The 23254-nt window shown below is 40.9% G+C and overlaps 2 protein-coding genes across 3 annotated transcripts in view; one reads left to right on the top strand and one right to left on the bottom strand.

Annotated features, from left to right (window-relative positions):
* The window catches only part of Larp7 (La related protein 7), a 140571-nt gene that overhangs the window by 71229 nt on the left and 46088 nt on the right, over positions 1 to 23254 (top strand). The window lies entirely within an intron of this gene.
* Positions 13621 to 22895, bottom strand: LOC136847678 (zinc finger CCCH domain-containing protein 13-like). Its single transcript, XM_067119474.1, has 5 exons — positions 22770 to 22895; positions 21119 to 21279; positions 16168 to 20557; positions 15537 to 15592; positions 13621 to 15018 (listed from the first exon to the last, which is right to left on the bottom strand). Exons 2-5 carry the CDS (start codon positions 21265 to 21267, stop codon positions 14916 to 14918), a joined length of 4698 nt encoding a protein of 1565 aa, XP_066975575.1. The 5' UTR covers positions 21268 to 21279; positions 22770 to 22895; the 3' UTR covers positions 13621 to 14915.

Here is a 23254-nt window from a genome sequence, read left to right as displayed (position 1 = left end):
TTCCGAGGAAAATTAGTGGTTCTGCAATATGCTTAAGCGATCTCGGGAGCAGCGACATACACTGAATTTTGATGTTGTTGTATAAGATATCAAATTCCTCTGCATGTTGGCGGCAGATGTCGATGAGTCGCTGGAGACCTTCTTGCACTGATGGGGAAATCAGAACCATATCATCGGCATAACAGAGGTGGTTTATTGTTGTTTCGTTGATAGTGCATCCGGTTGGGAGTAAGTTCAGTTTGACATTCAGGGCATCTGTGTACGTGTTAAACAGGTATGGAGAGAGAATGCCCCCCTGCCGGAGCCCGTTTAGGGAGCCGTAGGTGTACGACAGTGCGTTAACCCATTTGACACAGAATTGCTGTGTGGAGAACCAACAACAGGTCAGATGACATTTTTGTGGTAAAGGGAGGGCCAAGCACTAACACATACACAGTACTCTATTACCCATTTCCCAGGGCCAATAGGCTTCAAAAAGTTGAAACCTGAAAATTTCGAAGGCACTGATTGGGGCAGGACGTAGATTAATATATCTACAATTACACAACACTGGCTCATGCGCCAGGTATTACGTAGAGACACTATTAACACATTGCCTTCTGTGAGAGGTATAATCACTAAATTAACATATTGCCTATATATATATATATATATAATATATATAAGATAATATATATATATATATATATATATATATATATATATATATATATATATATATATATATATATTACGTATCCAAGCCCACGAGAGTATACAGCCTATCATTCCCCTTATAACAGATATGGGAAGCCATGGGGTTGTAGTTTTATATTTTTGTAATGAAACCCACAAAATCCTATTAATATCCAGTCTATACTGCAAGTGACAGCTGTGTAGATCCATTTGCAAAGAAATGTACATTATGCTCTTTCTATTTACCATGTAGTGAAGTCTCCCCCACAGATGAATTTAAATCTCTTATTCAACAGCTACCACGACCCTATGTCATTCTGGGAGATATGAGTAATAGAAACCTCCTTTGGGGTGATATTGTTGCCAGTCAAAGAGGAAATTGCCTCTGTTTCATCATAGAAAGTGAAAATGTGGGAATCCTAAACATTTTCAAACGGGCACATTGTCAGCAATTTACTTATCTACATGCAGTGATGACTGCCTTACTGTCTTCAATTGGAGAGTGATAAATGATAGATTTACCAGCGACAATTTTCCGATAGTAATGAATCTGTCTTCAAATCCTCCATCTTCAAGATTACCTACATGGAACATTGGTAAAGCCGATTGGACAACATTCCGGGAACACAACTCGAAAGATGACTCAGTTGATGACTTTCCCTTTGTAGATGATCTTGACTTTTTCAATACAATTATATTCTTGACTGGGTTTCTATCAATACCTAGAACTTCAGGCATATCTAACCAACCAGCCACATCCCTGGTGGACCTTTAAATGCCAGGAAACGCATAGAACTGACATCAACTTTCACCAGATATTGCAGATGAAATGTGAGTATTCTGTATTGAATTTCGTAAGGCAAGAGCTCAGTTCTGCCTAGAAATTAAAAAGGCACGAAAGGAATCTTAGACAATTTTCATATCATTAAATTCAAAAACACCTCTCACTGTAGTTTGGAAGTTAGAAAAATATCAGGCAAATTTACTCCTTGTCAACTCCAGTCATCAAGATCAGTGGTTGTGAAGTTGCAGATTAAGCATACACCAGGAAATACCAAAGTGTTCATATTATGGCTTATTAACAGAATTTTTTTAGAACAAATCTTCCCTAAGCTATGGGAGATGTGAAAATTATTGCCATTTGTGAATCCAGGGGAAGACCCTTCTAAGACAGAATTATCGTCCCATTGTACTGTCATCATGTCTGTGTACAGTCTTGGGAAAAATGGTGAATACATGTGCTACTTTGAACGTGGTAAATATTTGTCGCCTGCTCAGTGCGGTTTTCCAAGCATGCACTCCACAACTGGTGTGTTGGTTCGAATGGAATCTTCAATATATGAAGCTTTTGCCAACAAACAGCATCACATCACTGTTTTCTCTGATCTTGCGAAGGCCTAGTAGGGTTTGTTATGAATGTAATCTGAGAGGCAATTTTCCCCTTTTTATCAAGACCGTTAAAAAAAAAAATAGGCTATATCAGATTCAGGTTGCTGCAACAATGTCAGATGTGTTAGTCCAAGAAGGAGTGCCACAAGGAAGCGTTCTTAAGTGTAACCTTGTTTGCCTTAGCAATCAATGGGGTATCCAAAATAATTCTCTCAGATGTAGCTTATATAGAAATTCATTTCTCTTTGTTGATGACCTTTCAATGTCTTTTGCAGCAGGAAGGATGGCAGTAGCTGAACGATACCTTCAGCTCTACATTGATGATACAGTAAAGTGGGCTGAGACGAATGGTTTTAGGTTTTCACTTAGTAAATCGGTAACCATGCACTTTTGCCACGTGTTCAGCCTAGTCTGGACTTGTTCATGCATGGCCAGAGAACTTCTATGGTGCTGAAAGAAGTTTTTTGTATGCCAAGGAGACCAGAAGTAACGTTGTGCAGGCTAAGGATTAGACATACGAGACTCACTTATATGTTCTTGATGTCAGGTGAAAACCAGCCATTCTGCGACGACTGCATTGTGCCCTTGACTGTGAGACATTTGCTGGCCTAGTACCCGAGTCTAGGGGATTCTCGGGGAGGATTGTAATACAGAGCAGCTGTGTATCTTTGTTGGGGAGGCGGGTCTCCTTAACAAAATTTATATCATGTGCATATGCAGTATATGTGTTTGTATGTACAGTATATTATATGTATTTACAGATATGACTATATATATACATTCTATATACATTGTATATAAATCCATCATATATAAATCAATCATTTCCTGTGGCACCCACGGAGATGATATAAGCATATAGGCTTATATATATATATATATATATATATATATATATATATATATATATATATATATATATATATATATATATATATATATATACACACATATATATACATATATATATATATATATATATATATATATATATATATATATATATTTATATATATACATGTATATATATATGTTTCGTATTAGAAATAGCTGTCTGTCTACTGTACATATATTATATATATTTATATATATATAACCCCGTCCGGAGGGGTTGTCATCCCTTCCCTTCCCTCGCGAGGGCATCGAGGCACGCCACAAGTTAACCGTCAAAGTGCCAGGCCTCTCCTCGCCCTCCAAAAATCACCCCAAGCGGCACCCCCCCTCCAGAAGTTCGTTACGAGGTAGCGTCACCTATTTCGATCACGATTGGTGGATGGGCCTAAGACCTATCGTAACAGCCAATAGAGTCCAGGAGGAAGGCTTTCTTTGTTGGGGGGGTGGGGTTGGAGATTGAAGAGGGGACGCACACTTGACCTGAAGGGAGAGGGCATTGTCGTGTCGGACTCCCGTAGGGGCAGGTCGCGTTTCCCTTCGTTCCTGTCCCCGCCGGTCCTTTACCTCGCCTCGGAAATCGGGTGTCGTCAATTAGTTTAATTTCAGATTAGCTTAATCACAGTTGGGCCCTCCTGTGAGTTTAGTTAATATAAGCATTGTGAACTTACAGCAGTGCGTATTATTCCTGCATGACCTGCAATATGTTAAGAATCCTAGATGACCTCTGAAGATCGGGTCAAAATTCTGGTGTCAGGTGTGGGGTAATGCAGGTATATTTGTTAATTGCAAATAGAATGCGGTAATTATTAGCCACCTGTGGGTCAGTGCGTCGCGCCAACTCGACAATTGTGAGCGGGGAGACAGAAGTGCGAACGATGGTGTATAAAACAAGAAGTGGGAGGGCTCACAAGAGTTCGAGGGAAAACGGAGGCGAAAGTGACACTAGAACTGTGGAGATTAGTCCAGCCATGGGTGAGAGAGACCCTGATGCCGACGAAATATATAGACTTTTCCAAGAGTGCATGAAACGACACTTTCGAGGACGCCGAAATCAGACATCAGTGAGTGATTCGGACAGTATCGTATCGTCGGAAATTCCGAATGAGGCTAGTGCGACAAATGGGGCTACATCGTCGGAAACTTCGGTGCGACCTTTCCCCCCGGTGACGGGTGGACTACCGGAGCCGGTGAGGAAATTGCCGGTCCTGGGAGTGCATGTGCCAGAATTCGATGGTTCGCGCCCCTCAGAGGGGTACTTCTCAATCGAGGCCTTCTTACGTACTGTAGAAAAAGCGACAGCGTATTGGGCTGACGGGGAAAGAATTCTACTCGCCCAACAGAAAATTACTGGGAATGCTGCCCGTAAGCTGGCCAGATGGAACCGTGGCCCTTTCGGAGTTTGGGAAGAATTCAAAGGGAAGATGATACAACTGTTCGGCCTCCCAGAAGAAGAGCGGTGGCGCTGCTGGCGAAGTACAAACCTGCGATGAGGGTAGGAGAGTCAGTGGCCTCCTTTGTCGACAGACTAGAAGGAGACTACGACAGTCTCGTCAAGGCAGAGGAACAAACAGAGGCCAAGAGAACCAACTTTTGCAGGCGGATATTAGGACAGGCCCTCCCCGATGCCGCCCTGGGGATACTCAACCAAAGTAGAATCAGGCGAGAACCGTTGGCGGAATATATTCCCGTCCTTCAGGAACTGGTTGATCGAGAAAGACAAAGGCGGGGTGAGGGAGGAGGACCAGCCACGTCCCTTCCCTCCCTTGCCGCTGCCCGCCATCCCGCAACGAGTAAACACACCTTCCCTGCCTCCTCCAGTTGGGGTCAAGATGGCCCCATGGCGAAGAGATGGGGAGGGGCCACAGGAAGGGGAATGGGTGCTGCGACAAGGGGACCCTGTTGGCACTGTGGGAGAGGGGGTCATCTACGCTCCCAATGCCCTTCCTTTGAACAAGGGGCTTGTCATCGATGCGGCGCTGCAGACCATTGGGCCCGACAGTGTCCAAAAAACGGGGCAGGAGACACCGTGCCCCCTACCTCAAGAGGCAGGGGAAACCACCGCGGGAGAGGGAGAAAACGAGTACCACCGAATGCCCACCCTCAAGCAACCTCCGGGAGACAGGTGGCTGCGACCAACGGGACAGTAGTGGGCCTGGTGGGAATAGGGCCACCCTCAGTCAGCCTGTAGGTGGGGATCTCCCCCACCCCAACACCCAACCACTAACCCCGGGGTGAGCGTATCGGTAGGGGAAACGGAGCAGACGTGTCCCCCCGCCTCTTCCCCTGGTGAGAGTGGAGATCGAGTCCCGGTGTTGGAGGTAAGTGTGGGAACGGGCACATACCCTGCATTGTTGGATAGTGGTGCCTGTGTCTCCCTAATAGAAGAACGCTTGGTGACGGGTGCCATTATGGCATCCAAAGGATGTCTATCGCTAACGAGCGCGAGTGGTCATACCATAATGCTGCAACGTATTGTGCAGCAACAGATATCCTTGGGAGGACAAGTGTTAACTCACAAGTTTTATGTAGTGCCAACTACCCACTTGGATTCCGTTCCCATAATATTGGGAATCGGGTTTTGCGTGAGTTTGACGTGGCCCTCTATGGCAAAGGCAAGGAGATAAGGGTGGCACTTCTCGTAGGGACGGAGGGTTACCGAAACATCCCTGTTGTAGCGAGTGTCAACCGGTCGTCAAGGTTGCCTTGACGACCATAGGGGATGTAGGGGTGGTACCTGCCAGCTCCGAGGTGGGGGAGGTAGTCCCTCCCGCTCACCTATACTCACTTCCCCTCGTCCCGTCGAAGAAGCTCGCAGAGGAGTCTATAGTGTATATCATTCCTCATAAAAAGTGGACGGATTTCATCTTGCCCGGAGTTGCTAAGATCATAGATGGTAAAGCCAGTGTGCCTTTTATAAATTTAAGTAGTAGTAGAATAGAGTTGAGTAGGGAATCTGTGTGTACTTTAGAGATATGCTCTTTTATGGAAGCCAACCTCGCAGCGTCGGCCTTGGTCTCTCAGAGTCAAGGTCGTGGCGAAACAAGGCTGATAAAATCAGTGCAGATAGCTACCAAAGCAACACCTTTGACTTACCGTAGTTGCGTAGGAGAAATTATAAGAGCATATCAAGATGTAATTGCATTAAGAGAAGAGCCTCCCGGGAGAATTAATAAGTTACCTTTTAGAATTGAGACGGGAGACCATCCCCCCATTCACACTAAGCCCTATAGGACTCCTGCATATGATGAACAAATAATTGGAGAAATAGTACAACAGTTGCAAGACGCGAGGTATTATTCAAGAAAGCGAGTCTCCCTGGGCTTCTCCCATTGTTTTAGTCAAGAAAAAAGATGGCCCTCACCGATTATTTGTTTTAGTCAAGAAAAATGATGGCGAAGAACTTTTGCTGGACCCTTAAGTCCGGGTATCATCAAATACCCTTAGATTATTTTATAGTTTATAGAATATAATTTCTCCCTTTTGCTAAAGATTAGCTTTTCCATTATGTCAGGCTTCCATTATAGGGGGGTTTTTTGTATATTTAGATGATATCATTGCAGTCGGAGCTACCGTACAAGAACATAGAGAGAATTTGATAAAAGTGTTAGAAGCATTAAGACGTCACGGAATGAAAATTAATTTAGAAAAATGTAAATTTTTCCAGGCCGAAGTCGAATTTTTGGGGCACGTTGTAACATCAGAAGGCCTTAAAGAATTAAAGAATTTCTACGACCAGAGCATACCAAATATGTAGCCAGCTTCCTCGGACTCGCGGGATATTATCGGAAATTCATAAGGAATTTCGGCCAGATCGCGAGGCCGTTAGATGCGTTAAGGAAACAACCTGTGTTCAACTGGGGTGTAAAGGAATAGGAAGCTTTTCAGAAGTTAAAAGATGCTTTGGTGAGCGACGAACTCTTGGCTTATCCGAAGTTCGATCGACCTTTTTTTATAACCACAGATGCAAGTGATGCTGCGATAGGAGGAGTAATCTCCCAGATTGATGATAAAGGCCAGGAAAGACCAGTTTGTTTTGCATCGGGCGCGTTAAAAGGGGCAGAGGAAAACTACAGTACCTTCGATCGAGAGGCATTGGCGGTTTTGTGGATGCTGGAGAGACATCGCTACTTTTTGTTGGGTCATAAAGTTCAGATTTTTACAAACCATCAGCCATTAACATACTTAATTAAGAAGGGCGATATCACCAATCGTCTAGCTCGTTGGATAGAGCGAATTTTGGAATTCGATATCATAAAGGTCGATTATATCCCTGGGAAAAGTAATCGAGTGGCAGATGCTCTCTCCAGAAACACCATCAGTGTAACAACTCGTGCTGCAAAGCGCAAGGAAGAACGACAAAAGTAATCTCGCGGCGTTGGTGGCACCCACCGTGCCAACACAGGTGCCAGTGACGCCCCGACAAGTCAAAGTAGTAACAGTCAGCCAGATGTAAGCACGACGCATAGAAAACGGGAATCTCGGAAGCACTCGCAGGCGAGTAGAGGTGGTAGAGATGACAGGAGCATGGCTGTGAAGGGAACTCCGTCCGGGGGATTCCAGAGTAAAAGCCCGGAGAGTGAAAGTGTGGTTGATTTTTGTGGTTGGAGTGTGAGAGAGTTGGTTGAAAGCCAGGAGTCTGAAGCCTGGATTAGCCAGGTTAAGGCTTGCGTGAGCGGAGAGAGTAACGAGTTCCCGAGTTCTGTGCATTTGTCAAAAGCTTTGATAATGAAAGCCATGCATATGATTCATGTTATCCCTTATGCTGGACATGTAGGCATAGAGAGATCTCTTAGAAGAGCTCGCGAACATTTCTTTTGGGCTGTCATGCGTAGGGATGCAAGAGCCCGTAGAATACGCACCCGCGCAGGTGGGTGCCAAATAGTGGGTGTAAGATCAAGCTCTCGAACCTTGCCATGAGTGAAAGATCATTGGAAGTAAAAGGAAACGAGTCAACAATCAAAGTTGTGAATGCCAAACCACGTTTTACCTTAACACCGCGAGTCATACAAAATGTTGCAAAGTCAGATGTAGTATTTTTTATCATTTGTTTTTGTCATTTTCGAATGTAAATGTTACTGCCTGAGTATCATATTCTTATGTTTTAGTTCTGGTGTTGTGGCTTATTGATTATATAACATCTTTTAATTGAGTCTATTGCTTGTTCCTTTTTCTATTATTTTATATTTTTTTTCATCCTTTTATTGTGTGTCAACAATTTACATACCAATCTAGATACCACCATTTCCTTTGTGATTTACGGTGTTCATTAATGTTTTTTTTATGTTTACGTTACCTTGTCATAAGTAATGGGATCTCTGTGCCTAATTTTCTATCTTCGTCATGTATTTCATAATGTTCTTAAAGTCAATGATTGATGTGTGCCATTTGTCTTTTATTATTTTTGTCTGTTTGGGAAAATGCCATGCTTAGACACGCAATGATATATCACACTTTCAAAATTTTTATTTTTGTGTATTGAGAACAGTAAAGACAATTACGTATGCAATGTGAGTAAAACTTTATTGCCATGTTGTCATGATTAATAAGGACAATGTTGAAGTGTGTCTTAATTTTTTTTTGTATGTTCATAAATTTGTTGAGATGATAAATTTTGATTTTTAAAACAGAAGAGACGAAATTTTATTCCATTCTTCATAAATCAAGGATTATTTTCTTGTATTGATGTAAGGCGTGTTCAATTCACTTGTAACCTTTGGCTTGTACACATGTCATTTGGCCCTTAGTTAGTTTTTTTTTTTTTTTCATCAGATAGGTACGACCCTCGAAGGACGAGGCTCAAGGGGGGACAAGGCGGACGTTGCAGCTTTGCCGGGACGCAAAGATCCAGGGAGGGGGTGGTAACCCCGTCCGGAGGGGTTTCATCCCTCCCCTTCCCTCGCGAGGGCATCGAAGGCACGCCACAAGTTAACCGTCAAAGTGCCAGGCGTCCCCTTGCCCTTCAAAAATCACCCCAAGAGTCACCCAAACCTCCAGAAGTTCGTTACGAGGTAGCGTCACCTATTTCGATCACGATTGGTGGATGGGCCTAAGACCTATCGTGACAACCAATAGAGTCCAGGAGGAAGGCTTTTTTTGGTGGGGGGGGGGGAAGATTGAAGGGGGGACGCGCACTTGACCTGAAGGGAGAGGGCATTGTCGTGTCGGACTCCCGTAGGGGCAGGTCGCGTTTCCCTTCGTTCCTGTCCCTGCCGGTCCTTTACCTTGTCTCGGAAATCGGGTGTCGTCAATTAGTTTAATTTCAAATTAGCTTAATCACAGTTGGGCCCTCCTGTGAGTTTAGTTAATATAAGCATTGTGAACTTATAGCAGTGCGTATTATTCCTGCATGACCTGCAATATGTTAAGAACCCTAGATGACCTCTGAAGATCGGGTCATATATATATATAGTAGATAGATACTCGTATTTCTAATATGAAACTCCTTTTAAACTTTTTTTAGTTTCCTATTTAATGTCATTACTGCGTCAATAACCTATATGTTGCGACGCCAGTTTTAGTAACCATAAATCAACCAACCATTTATTGCATTTCTCTCCCTGTTCATCACATTACCCTTATACTTCCTGCTTTAATGCCGGCCAGCTACCCTGTGTCCTTTGAATGGCTCATGAAATATGGCGCCAAAATACCGTAGAGATATGCACCAAATCTCGTTCTAATAAGGCAATATAATTCCAGGAAAACCCAAAAGTCCAATTCCTCCCAGGGTTATAAGATAAATGTACAAGGTACATATGCTTTCGACATTCGAAAACCAGGAGCCTCTGCTACGCATTGTTACAGAAAACTTGTCTCTGTCTTTAATTCATAGAAAACCGATGAGCATAAGCAAAAGAGACACCAACTACGATAAAAGTATTCTTGAATTACTAGAATAGAGATAAAGACATTGTAGCTGGCAGAATCCTTTTGACCATACTGTATAATTTATATGTAAATGTTAATGAATAGGGATATGTTTCCTTTTAATAGCTATTTATATGGAGAATTGACCTAGATTTACAATATGGAGTCGATTGAAATAACATAAGTCTAATCGAGGCGCTAAACAGCATTCCCGTGTCAATTTTCATATCGAAATGTCAATAATGGGAGCAAAACTGAAGCTTAGTCTTGTTCGTTATCATATTACTTATTAGACTTGAATTTCGCGACCAGGACCAGCTGCTTGATGTGAAATATGACGGCAAAAGGGTAAAAAAATTCGTCAGAAAATGCGCTGCTGTGACTCACCTCTAGATATAGAAATGTTGGATCATGTCAAGATTAGCGAACCCAACATCTCCATGTCAAGAACAGCGAACCCAGTGATCCCCATGTAAAGAATGGCCAACCCTTTCCGGTCCAAACTCCAATTCCACATGAGGGCTAGTACTAAACGCGGCGAAACAATGATTCATCTACACTGTTTCGCCTTGTTTAGTACTAGCCCCCGGGGGTCAAATGTATTTCGCCTTGTTTAGTACTAGCCCCTGGGGGATCAAATGTCTGGTACCGAAGTGTTCATGTCTCGAACAGCGAACCCGGTTATTCCCATGTAAAGAATAACGAACCCAATAATCTTCTGGTAAAGAGTAGCGAACCCCGCTGCGAGTGGGTTCGCTAATTTTGACATGATTCGAAATGTTTTACGAATGAATTCCAACTCCTGTATTCTTCTTTAGAAGCAGTAGTCTGACAGAACTTTTTAAAGCTGAAATAGTTCATTATGACATCTGCTTGCATTATAATATTTCGTCCTTTCGATTATAATTTCCTGGCTTTACCGATGGGATTTATCAACAGGCTACAAAGCATTTTTGTGTAACTAGTAAAACACCAGTGACAGCTTCATTTATCTGACCAGAACTAATTATTTGCTAATGTAACTTGATGTTTTGCACACATAATTATATAGTTATTGACTTTGTGTAATGATCTAGTTTCATTTTTAATGATTTTAAGTGCATTCCTGCTATTTTAGTTGCAATTTACTGGGAATATAAAATTTTAGTGCTTTTTCAGTGTCACACACAAAATTTTGAATCTGTAACTCTCCGATTCTGGTTTCAAAAGCAGCCATATTTTTTGCAAGTTAGAGAAATTAAATATTATCATATAAACAACAATTTACATGACTTCTAACTTCTGTTTACAAAATATGTTAGCCATTACTAAGTGTGAATAGTCACCTGCATCAATTTCAGATGTCTGATGATCTGGTTAAGAGTCACCAGCGATAGGTCTTTGCTGTACCCAGGTTGTTGTTAAACTTTTTTACTGCCCTATCAGTTTTCTTCACAGTTCAGTTTGTTGTCATAATAGTGGAATGTTTTACCTTCTCCAAATTCCTTCCCTACACCATACTATAATTATTAACACGCTTAAAGTAATTCAGTAGAACTGTGAATGTTCCCATTTGATTTATGATTAGGGTAATTTTGCATAGTTCCCCTAGTATCGTTTGGTAAGCCGGAAATTTACAATGTTCAAGAAGAATTTAGCAATTATTGGCTGTCGTCTCCTAAATTTTAATCAAGATTCATTATTTGCGTAGAGTTGTATGTCACTGAGAATATGTTTGTTTAAAATTATATTATGTGACTTGGATATTCAGTATTTAGTTATTTTTAAAAGTTGTCAGTTATGATTTCCCTAGGAATTTTACATATGAGTGCTCAAGAGTTTGCCAGAGGTTTCCGGGCTGCACTGCCTGTCGCGGAAAAGGGCATGAAATTTTTTTAACAGAGACGACGAGCCCTAACGACTAACTCACTGTGATTGTTTATGCAATCGAGAGGTGGTCTAATAAACGTCGCCTTAGACAAGACCAACTGAATACGGGTACCGTGTTTGCTTTAGATGTCTATAGTACGTTGACCAGACGTCCCGGTTTAATCGGGACAGTCCCTATCTTCGCATCACCCGTCCCTGCGTCCTTGAAAGGCCAGGAAATGTCCCGACCTTTGGCGTTATTAAAAAATCATGATGTCCTGAAAGCTATCCACTCATCTCAGAAATATTGGTGTGTCAGGATTATGAAACTAATAATTACAATTCACTTGTTGATCCTTCATATTTCTGACTTACGTCAATTGTTAGTAGTTACTTACTCACTGACAAGCTGTTTTCCCTTTCATGAACATTGAAAGTAACATGTTCACTCTCAGTCTCGGAAAGCGTTAATAAATTACTCACAAAACACTTCTGGTACTTCTCTCCTTTCATCTGCTATTCCTGATTAAGACAACGTAAGGTTTTGGTACGCCCATAACATACAGTATGCTATATCATGTACACTAATTAATTTGTTCTTTGCTCTTCAGGAAAGCGTGTCTTTCAGTCAGTTTTCACGAACCGTTTTTGGCTTTAGGGGGCTTTCCCCCACAAACCCCCCGGATCCCAGGTTACCCTTAGAAAAATCTGGTCACCGTAACTATAGCAAGCAAACTGTAGGAGAATCCTAAATTAGATACAAGCCTTTAGTAACTGCTCTCTCTCTCTCTCTCTCTCTCTCTCTCTCTCTCTCTCTCTCTCTCTCTCTCTCTCTCTCTTCTCTCTACTTCACATTTATACTAAAAATGTTGAATCATGGATCAAGTCTTGGTACAGAAAACCTCCACAACACTAGTCAATTCATTCATCTACAAAGAAGGCTCATTCACCCCCCTCGCATGCACAATCTTGTTTACCCGACGCTGAAATCCGTTCTTATAAATAACTCTTTCACGCCACCAACCCAGCACTTTCTCGATCTTCATCTCCTCCTCCCTCCCACCATATCCGAAATATACACAAATTAGTGAGCCTGTATCAGAGATTTAACCCCAATGACATGAGTCAGGTCAGTCGTTTTCGGTGGCCTGATATTCAGCTTTACAGCCTGTTCTTTGAAGCTCTAGAACTGTCAGTGCTTTAGGGTACAGTTTAAATGTACCCATAAAGTAGGGGACCCTTTGGTGAGAGGAAATGCCCTTAAAAGGTAAATGAGCGTCTTCATCTGGGCCAGTGTCTTTGCTCCTGTGGAAGTAGGAAGGTAATGACGTTCTTTCCACCCTGTATGATGCGAGTTATTCAGTGGAGGGGGACATGAGATTTAGAGTCGAAACCCTGTCTTATTTTCTTTATATATATATATATATATATATATATATATATATATATATATATATATATATATATATATATATATATATATATATATATATATATATATACATACACGAGTTGAAAAACTTTCTGAAACAAAAGGAAATGAGTGGGTATTTTGCACAAGACAGTGTCACTTCTTCCTTCATTTCCTTCGGAATCGGTATCCCTCACTAGCGACAGAACCCAGGTCCGATTCCCGGATGATGGGGAGTCACACGGGCTCGTTCTCTTAAAATCCACTACTGAGAATGCAGAGAATTAGGTATCAGGCATTTGGTCGCCTTAAGTTGATCCGAATTTTGATTGATTTGTCTGTGTAGCCTGGCATCGCAATTATTCTAGCCATCAGGGCAGAATAGGACTCCGGGTCATGTCGCTGAAATTGAGATTGTATCATTGGACTCAATTACAAAAGTGTTTTGTTCACTTTTAGAAAATCCTCAATAATACAACAGTGGGATGCACCTATTCATCGTACTTTTTTTGTCCAAAGGGCAAGGAAATTCGTAAGAGGTAACATCAGAATTTTTATTATGATGTAGAACGTATACACAAGGACAGGAATGGTCCTGTGAGTAGTACATTATTTAGCAGTGGTTTCATAAAGTTTTCGGTACCTGCATTGCAAACAGGGAATACTGCAGTGAAGTAACTTTGGTCATATTTGCCTTTGATATATTCTTAAAACACACCACAAGAAAATTGGGCATCATCACACAAAATCTAAACAGTCTAAACATCGTTGGATGCTTACTTCCTTAAATCTAGAGACAGTGATACATATCCCACAGTTAAAGTGTTTTTCATTCCTATGTTAACATGCATAGAATAAATTTAGTCTACGTTTCTCTAATCTACGCTGCTATCAGCTTTACGCATCACCTCCACCAGCTGCTTTGGAATCCGTTTCGTGAAATTTTTGTCTTTCGTGAAACTCAGTCACGTTTCATAGTGAGCTCACAGGTGCAGCATTCATAGATGCCATCGACCCTGAATAAATCTAATATCTGATTTGTAGGAAATACCAAAGATCGTTAGAGAAACTTTCAGATGAACAAATGCTTAGTAAGTAATTGATATAAAATTAATAAGAAATGAGCATCATGTTCATAGCAGCAGAGAAAACAGTTCAAACCTTAGATTTGATTTGAAGACAAATTTGACCATTAAAGAAATTTAGGGTAAATAAATACCTGAAAAACCTTAACGTTAGTTTTAAGGATAACTGAATAAATTGTAGATTTAATTTCCTTGCTAAACAGGACCTAAGATGATTATTGGACAGATTCTTGGGATTCAAAGTCACTTGCAGGCGAAGCTACTGAAGCAGTTGGTTGGTTCAGAGTCCAAACGGTGCGCAAGTCGTCTTCCAGTGATAACAGAATGAAGCTATTTGCTGAGACCTTGTAGCATGAATGAGAGTTCGAGTAGGACTACGTAGCGTGAATGAAACTTTGGTTGTGACGCTGTGGCACGAATGAATGAATGAATGAATGAAGCGTTGAAATGGTTATTCATTCTAGGAATGGTGATGCAACAGCTTAAAGGCCGCGACACGATTTTCTAAGTATTTTTATACAAATAACTGATTAATTCGATGATAGGAAGTCATTTACTTTTATAAAATAGGACTATTGCCATATAAATCTACAGTCATAAAATATTGCACCTACAACGTCCGATGGAGTCTTATAAATTAACGATGAATCATTTATTGCCGTGAGATGCACAGCAAACAGCAGTCGAGGGAGATGATGGCGATGAATGGCGATGAGACAAATCGACGTCATGATTCGGTTGGCATCTTAGAAGGCTGCCAGTCGAGAAGCGTGATTGTTATGAGTATTATACAAAGCAAAGGCCGCCAGGCCCGTCCACAGCCCCGTCAGCAACACGTCTCCGACGCCCCTGTGAAAGGAAAAATGGTGGAATGGCTTAGCTTTTGTGACTAAGACCTGACACATGGTCAGAAGAAGATTCTGTTTCCGGCATCTTTTGACATCTCGATGTCAGTGAGAGTTGATGCCAATTTTGACTACAAGATGCCAGAAGGTGCCACAAAATATTCGTATAATAACACTGGGTCAAATAGTGAGACAGGATAAATATAGTATGACTATTCCGTATTCGTTGTCATCCGCAGAGTTAACATTTAAATATAAATAATTAGATAAAAAAAAACATCGAGCCCTTCTTCTGTAGAAAGAAGACTAATGGAAATCTTTTGCCAGTTGATGCTGATACGCCTTTGAAGTTTAAAAAGAAATCCGAGAGAGAAGAAAATCCAAATCTCAAGAAAAGCAACTACTGTAGAGTAATGAAGGAAAAACAAGGACAGATGATATAGGATTTGTCAGCAGCATGTCATTCTCATCTGACGTTACTTAATAAAACCTGATACATAAAGGTATCCGGGAGCAACACACCTTTCTTCCTTTGTATATGCAACGGATTCGTCAGCAAAGGCGAATAGTGAAGACCCCTGAAAAAATAGAAGAAATATGCATGATTTGAGTACTTGGAATTGCCATTGCTAAATGACAAGTTCCGACAAAAGATAAATTCTCCTGAATTGTCAGACTACCAGAACTTTACATTTCCCCACCTTTTTTTCTAAATGCGTTACTTGCTCAGTTCTTGACAGTCTGTACTTCTTGTTGTGGGTCAGCGGTAGAGATTATGTTTCATTTTTAATTTTTGTATATATTAAAGGGAGTTTATGTACACCCCTAAATCATCCGCTTTTATGAAGCTAGAGTTAACATTGGTGCATAATCTGTAAAAGCTTTGGTCAGAGAAATGCCAAACCTAATATTCTTACAAGGGAAATGCATTCATTCATCGATTTGCTTAACTGATTTATTCTGCATATATATATATATATATATATATATATATATATATATATATATATATATATATATATATATATATATATATATATATTATAAAAAAATGTGTGTACGAATATGCATCATTAAAATTGCTTAGAAGTTATTTTTGCCAGCGGTTATCATTAATAATGGCATTCTAATAAGAAAAGAATCCAAAACTTACCTTAAAGTCCAAGTGGGTGGACATAAAAGGAACCTGCCCACGTGCTTCATCTTCAAGAATTCTTTTTCCAAACTCTTCATATATCACACTTTGGTCAGGATGAACTCCGCTTGAGAGTAGAAGGTTTTCGCTTAAAGTAGTTTTCCATCTGGTGTCTGTAAGTTTCTGTTCCAGTGTGGTTAATTTTCTAGTATCTATGCGTCTCTCATCTGAGGCAGAAATCCTCCTTGTATCTGCACGTCTATCTTCTTGAGAAGATATCCTGGTATCCAGGCGTCTTTCCTCTGATGAAGACATTCTCTTTGTATCTACACGTCTATTTTCAGGAGAAGAAATCCTTCTGATATCTAGGCGTCTTTCCTCTGTTTCAGACATCCTCCTTGTGTCTACTCTTTTATCTTCAGGAGAAATCCTTCTTGTATCTATGTGTCTTCCCTCTGATGAAGACATCCTTCTTGTATCTACATGTCTGTCTTCAAGAGAAGAAATCCTTCTGTTATCCATGCGTGTTTGTTCTGATGCAGACGTCCTCCTCGAATCTACATGTCTATCTTCAGGAGAAGAAATCCTTCTTGTATCCAGGCATCTTTCTTCTGATGCAGACATCCTTCTTTTATCTACACGTCTATCTTCAAGAGAAGAAAACCTTCTGGTATCTATGTGTACTTCCTCTGATGCAGACATCCTGCTTGTATCAAGACGTCTATAATCAGGAGCAAAATTGCTTCTGGCATCTGTGTGTCTTTTTTGTGAAGCAGATCTTGTTTTCAGATCTAAGCGTCTATCTTCAAGAGATCTCCTTGTATCCATGCGTCTTTCTTCTGATACAGACATCCTCCTTGCATCTACACGTCTATCCTCAGGAGAATTATTCCTTTTGGTATCTAGGCATCTTTCTTCTGATGGAGATATTCTCTTCATATCTAAACGTCTCTCGTCAGAAGACCTCCTTGTATCCAGGCGTCTCTCTTCAGATGCAGGCATCCTCCTTGTACCTGCACGTCTGCCTTCAAGAGAAGAAAACCTTTTGGTATCTATGCGTCTTTCTTCTGGTGCAGACATTCTCCTTGTATCTACGCGTCTATCTTCAGGAGAAGAAATCCTTCTGGCATCTAAGCGTCTTTCTTCTGATGCAGATATCCTCCTTGTATCTACGTGTCTATCTTCAGGAGAAGAAATGCTTCTGGCATCTAAGCGTCTTTCTTCTGATGCAGACATCCTCCTTGTATCTACGTGTCTATTTTCAGGAGAAGAAATGCTTCTGGCATCTAAGTGTCTTTCTTCTGATGCAGACATCCTCCTTGTATCTACGTGTCTATCTTCAGGAGAAGAAATCCTTCTGGCATCTAAGTGTCTTTCTTCTGATGCAGATATCCTCCTTGTATCTACGTGTCTATCTTCAGGAGAAGAAATCCTTCTGGCATCTAAGCGTCTTTCTTCTGATGTATACATCCTCCTTGTATCTACGTGTCTGTCTTCGTGAGAAGAAATCCTTCTGGCATCTAAGCGTATTTCTTCTGATGCAGACATCCTCCTTGTATCTACACGTCTATCTTCAGGAGAAGAAATCCTTCTGGCATCAAAGCGTCTTTCTTCTGATAAAGACATCCTCCTTGTATCTATGCGTCTATCTTCAGGAGAAGAAATCCTTTTGGCATCTAAGCGTCTTTCTTCTGATGCAGACATCCTCCTTGTATCTACTCGTCTATTTTCAGAAGAAATCCTTCTGGCATCTAAGTGTCTTTCTTCTGATGCAGACATCCTCCTTGTATCTACACGTCTATCTTCAGGAGAAGAAATCCTTGTGGCATCTAAGCGTCTTTCTTCTGATGCTGACATCCTCCTTGTATCTACGCGTCTATCTTCAAGAGAAGAAATCCTTCTGGCATCTAAGTATCTTTCTTCTGATGCAAACATCCTCTTTATATCTATGCGTCTATCCTCAGGAGAAGAAATCCTTCTGGCATCTAAGCGTCTTTCTTCTGATGCAGACATCCTCCTTCTATCTGTGCGTCTATCTTCAGGAGAAGAAATCCTTCTGGCATCTAAGTGTCTTTCTTCTGATGCAGACATCCTCCTTGTATCTACGTGTCTATCTTCAGGAGAAGAAATCCTTCTGGCATCTGAGCGTCTTTCTTCTGATGTATACATCCTCCTTGTATCTACGCGTCTATCTTCAGGAGAAGAAATCCCTCTGGCATCTAAGCGTCTTTCTTCTGATACAGACATCCTCCTTGTATCTACGTGTCTATCTTCAGGAGAAGAAATCCTTCTGGCATCTAAGTGTCTTTCTTCTGATGCAGACATCCTCCTTGTATCTACGCGTCTATCTTCAGGAGAAGAAATAATTCTGGCATCTATGCGTCTTTCATCTGATGCAGACATCCTCCTTGTATCTACGCGTCTATCTTCAGGAGAAGAAATCCTTTTGGCATCTAAGTGTCTTTCTTCTGATGCAGACATCCTCCTTGTATATATGCGTCTATCTTCGTGAGAAGAAATCCTTCTGGCTTCTAAGTGTCTTTCTTCTGATGCAGACATCCTCCTTGTATCTACACGTCTATCTTCAGGAGAAGAAATCCTTCTGGCATCTAAGTGTCTTTCTTCTGATGCAGACATCCTCCTTGTATCTACGCGTCTATCTTCAGGAGAAGAAATCCTTCTGGCATCTAAGTGTCTTTCTTCTGATGCAGACATCCTCCTTGTATCTACACGTCTATCTTCAGGAGAGGAAATCCTTCTGGCATCTAAGTGTCTTTCTTCTGATGCAGACATCCTCCTTGTATCTACGCGTCTATCTTCAGGAGAAGAAATCCTTCTGGCATCTAAGTGTCTTTCTTCTGATGCAGACATCCTCCTTGTATCTACGCGTCTATCTTCAGGAGAAGAAATCCTTCTGGCATCTAAGTGTCTTTCTTCTGATGTAGACATCCTCCTTGTATCTACGCGTCTATCTTCAGGAGAAGAAATCCTTCTGGCATCTAAGCGTCTTTCTTCTGATGCAGACATCCTCCTTGTATCTACGCGTCTATCTTCGTGAGAAGAAATGCTTCTGGCATCTAAGCGTCTTTCTTCTGATGCAGACATCCTCCTTGTATCTACGCGTCTATTTTCGTGAGAAGAAATGCTTCTGGCATCTAAGTGTCTTTCTTCTGATGCAGACATCCTCCTTGTATCTACGTGTCTATCTTCAGGAGAAGAAATCCTTCTGGCATCTAAGTGTCTTTCTTCTGATGCAGACATCCTCCTTGTATCTACACGTCTATCTTCAGGAGAAGAAATCCTTCTGGCATCTAAGTGTCTTTCTTCTGATGTATACATCCTCCTTGTATCTACGTGTCTGTCTTCGTGAGAAGAAATCCTTCTGGCATCTAAGCGTCTTTCTTCTGGTGCAGACATCCTCCTTGTATGAACGTGTCTATCTTCAGGAGAAGAAATCCTTGTGGCATCCAAGCGTCTTTCTTCTGATGCAGACATCCTCCTTGTATCTACGCGTCTATCTTCAGGAGAAGAAATCCTTCTGGCATCTAAGCTTCTTTCTTCTGATGCAGACATCCTCCTTGTATCTACGCGTCTATCTTCAGGAGAAGAAATCCTTCTGGTATCCAGGCATCTTTCCTCTGATACAGATATCTTCCTTGTATTTACACGTCTATCTTCAAGAGAAGAAATCCGTCTGGCATCTTGGCGTCTATTTTCTGACACAGATATCCTGTTTGTTTCTACTTGTCTCTCTCGTGATAAAGACCTCGTTGTATCTGGATGTTTTTCCTCTGATGCAGCCATCCTTCTTGTATCTACTCGTCTGTCTTCAATAGAAGAAATCCTTCTGGTATCCCAGAGTCTTTCTTCCGATACAGATAACCTCCTGGTGTCCAGATGTCTTTCTTCAAGTGAATGCAACCTTCTAGTGTCAAGGCGCCTTTCCGCTGAAAGAGACATCCTTCTTACGTCCTCACGTCTCTCATTAGGAGTAGTCGTTGTTTTAGTGCCTAATCGTTCTTTTGACCTAGACATCCGCCCATAAAGTTCACGTCTTTCAACAGAAGATGCCATCCTTTGGTTTTCTTTTTCGAAAGAGTGAAGGACATTTTTTCTTCGCCCGTCAGCGTTTACCATTGGAGAGTTTACCTCATAACGTTCATGATTGCTGGCATGGAGATGGTTGTTGGCAACCATTCTGCGTACTGCCCTCGTTTTCAGTCCCCCAGTAAAACCGTGAGCGTTGTCGCTTGACCTTTTCAGACTGTAGCCGTCCCATTTCTTGAGAAGTGGTAGATCCAAACTTACAGGTCCCTGGCAAGGGGATTCGTTTCCTAATAACGTGACTTCAGCTGCGGATGCCGTCAAGTGTTGCGGGTTTTCTATGCCTTTTGTAGCATCCGTATACCTGAAAGGAAACCATTGTCAAATATCGAAGCAATGACTTTCATAAATAAGTTTGTGAAAACTTATGACTTCAACAGCTAGTGTGCAATTCCTCTTCTGATATTTTATTGAATCATATTACACCGTAAACTCTTATCAGGAAAATAACTAATAAAACAATATTGTAGATATTTATCAGAGCAATAAGTGCTTGTGCCACTAGGAGTTCAACTAGGCATTCAGGAGTTCCCGTACACCTGTTTATGCGAATGGGCCAGTGACTTGAAAAATGCAACACCGCAGTGTGGGATGGTAGAGAATTACACTGGCTTCCATTTATATTAGATTTTATTTTGCTCAGGGAAGTAGACGTCAAGGCTGTATTGAAAGGACTTGGAATAGATATATCTGGCCAAATAGTGTGTAGGAAAATCAAGGTTGAAGGTAAATTATAAGAGCATTTTCTTACTCAGTGACATTGCATAGTAAACAGTAAAAAGAACCTAAAAACTAAGGTGACCCCATTTTTCTGTGTATTTCATTTGTGCAATATAAGGCATGGGAAAACTGACTGCCTTCTCACCGAGCATTAGCCGGAGGAGGACCATGGGAGGCGTCGGTAGAGTTCAGCGAGAACCGAAGTGCCGAGGCAAGGTGTGCATAGGAGCCAAGGGTAGACAAGAGTGCCAGCGCCACCAATAGAGCCCGTCTGGCCCTGCCCGCCTTTACCATCACCTCCAGCACCTAGTGAGGAAACATTTTTTCAGTCATAAATATATTTCTCCCAACTGAGGCATTTGTGGGGAGTTCAAAGACAATACTAAAGTCACAGAGAGAGAGAGAGAGAGAGAGAGAGAGAGAGAGAGAGAGAGAGAGAGAGAGAGAGAGAGAGAGTGTTGGGACCAGAATATACTTTCCAAAAGAATACACTACCTACAGTCCCCTTGAAAAGTTTTTTGAAAAAAACTGTATATATGTGTGCCTGTGTGTGTATGTATGTATATACATATATATATATATATATATATATATATATATATATATATATATACATATATATACTGTACATATATATATACTGTACATATATATATATACATATATATATATATGAGAGAGAGAGAGAGAGAGAAAGTATGACTGATTAAACAACCTTCGAAAGAAGGCGTGCATGAGAGCATAGAGCATCGGTTGTTTGGATATGTACTTGAGATACATATTTCTCCAAAACCGTCCTGGGTAAATGAAGCATGGTGAATCTCTCCATAGATTACTCCAGGCACTCTATCCTCGTCTTTGACTCCACTGCACAAAGACACACACACACATACATATATATATATATACATATACAAATATCATATATATTATATACACACACATGTGTGTGTGTGTGTGTGTGTGTGTGTGTAGCGAAGTCAAAGACGAAGAAAGATTGCCTGGAGTAATCTATGGAGAGATTCACCAAGATGGCTTTGGAAAAGTACATATCCAAAACAACCGGTGCTTTATGCTTTTTTCATAATTACTATGAAAGAAAGCTTAACTCTAGAGAAGGTAATGTTAGTACAAAGATGATCGGCATGACGAAATCGAAAAATTAACAAATAAACATAAACAAAAAATCTTGAGAAAAAGGGAAGCCAAATCAAGGCAACATAGGCCTTGCAGTCTTTTCAACTTCTGAGTAACAAAAATCCATAGAATTGGGGTTCAGGAAACATCAACGACCCTTGCTAAAGCCCAGCTGCTTTTTAACACTGTTACATTCCAGTAAATCTGTGAAAGAAGCCCGTAAAGATCAAGAGAACTTCTTAGTTCTTTTTCAGATCTTTTTCTTCTCATTCAATTATTCTGTGGATATTTGTTTTCTTTACACACATACACACTCATATATATATATATATATATATATATATATATATATATATATATATATATATATATATATATATATATATATATATACTAAATGCCGTTGTACGATTGTAAATGTTTCTTGGCATAACATATGTTTTAAAAGAAGATACCTTTCCTTCGTCTTATTTCAGAAAGGAAATAAACTTGTGGACATTCAGACTACACACTAGCAAAGAAAAATTTTGTAAATTTCCTCCTAGACAAAATAAGAATCCAACCTTTGAGTAAAAAGACAACTCTATGGCAACTGAAATCTAAACCTGTGTAACCCCAGATAATTTAAAAATGGAGAAGTAAAAATTCTGCTGACTTACCAAAATGTTCACGGGGGAAATTCACACTAAATCAACCAGGCTGTCGCTGGAGGTAGGACACGAAAAGGTGGGCGTTGTCGGTTGAGACGCTCTGCTGGGAAGCACAAGCTCCGAGAAGCTGCCACTGGCCTTTCTCTCTGCGGTCTCTTCTTTTATAGGGGAATCTGGAAGCCTGGTCCTCCTTTGCAGCCAATCCCCGCTTCCGGATTCTATGACGTCAGTGTCAAGTCGAATGTAAGTAAATTGAATGAATGAACGAATTCTCTCTCTCTCTCTCTCTCTCTCTCTCTCTCTCTCTCTCTCTCTCTCTCTCTCTCTCTCATCTTTACGGCATGCTCGTTCCGAGTTACAAAGGTCAAATGATAAACACATAACACTAAAACTTCCTAAAATAAATTTCACAGAAATCTATCAATAACTTCGATATATAATGCCGAAAATCAGAGAGGTAAGCAAAGAAGCTTGCAGGCACGGGTAGAAATAAT

This window comes from Macrobrachium rosenbergii, chromosome 17, assembly GCF_040412425.1.
Source record: "Macrobrachium rosenbergii isolate ZJJX-2024 chromosome 17, ASM4041242v1, whole genome shotgun sequence".
NCBI lineage: Eukaryota > Metazoa > Arthropoda > Malacostraca > Decapoda > Palaemonidae > Macrobrachium > Macrobrachium rosenbergii.
This window is presented reverse-complemented; position numbering and strand designations above follow the sequence as displayed.

Excerpts from the sequence above, each read along its gene's own strand:
- LOC136847678 (XM_067119474.1), bottom strand. The coding sequence starts at position 21,267 with ATGGTAAAGGCGGGCAGGGCCAGACGGGCTCTATTGGTGGCGCTGGCA. Across the intron at positions 20,558-21,118 it reads CCTCCTCCGGCTAATGCTCG|GTATACGGATGCTACAAAAG; the intron begins GTGAGAAGGCAG and ends GTTTCCTTTCAG. Across the intron at positions 15,593-16,167 it reads CCACCCACTTGGACTTTAAG|GGGTCTTCACTATTCGCCTT; the intron begins GTAAGTTTTGGA and ends CTATTTTTTCAG.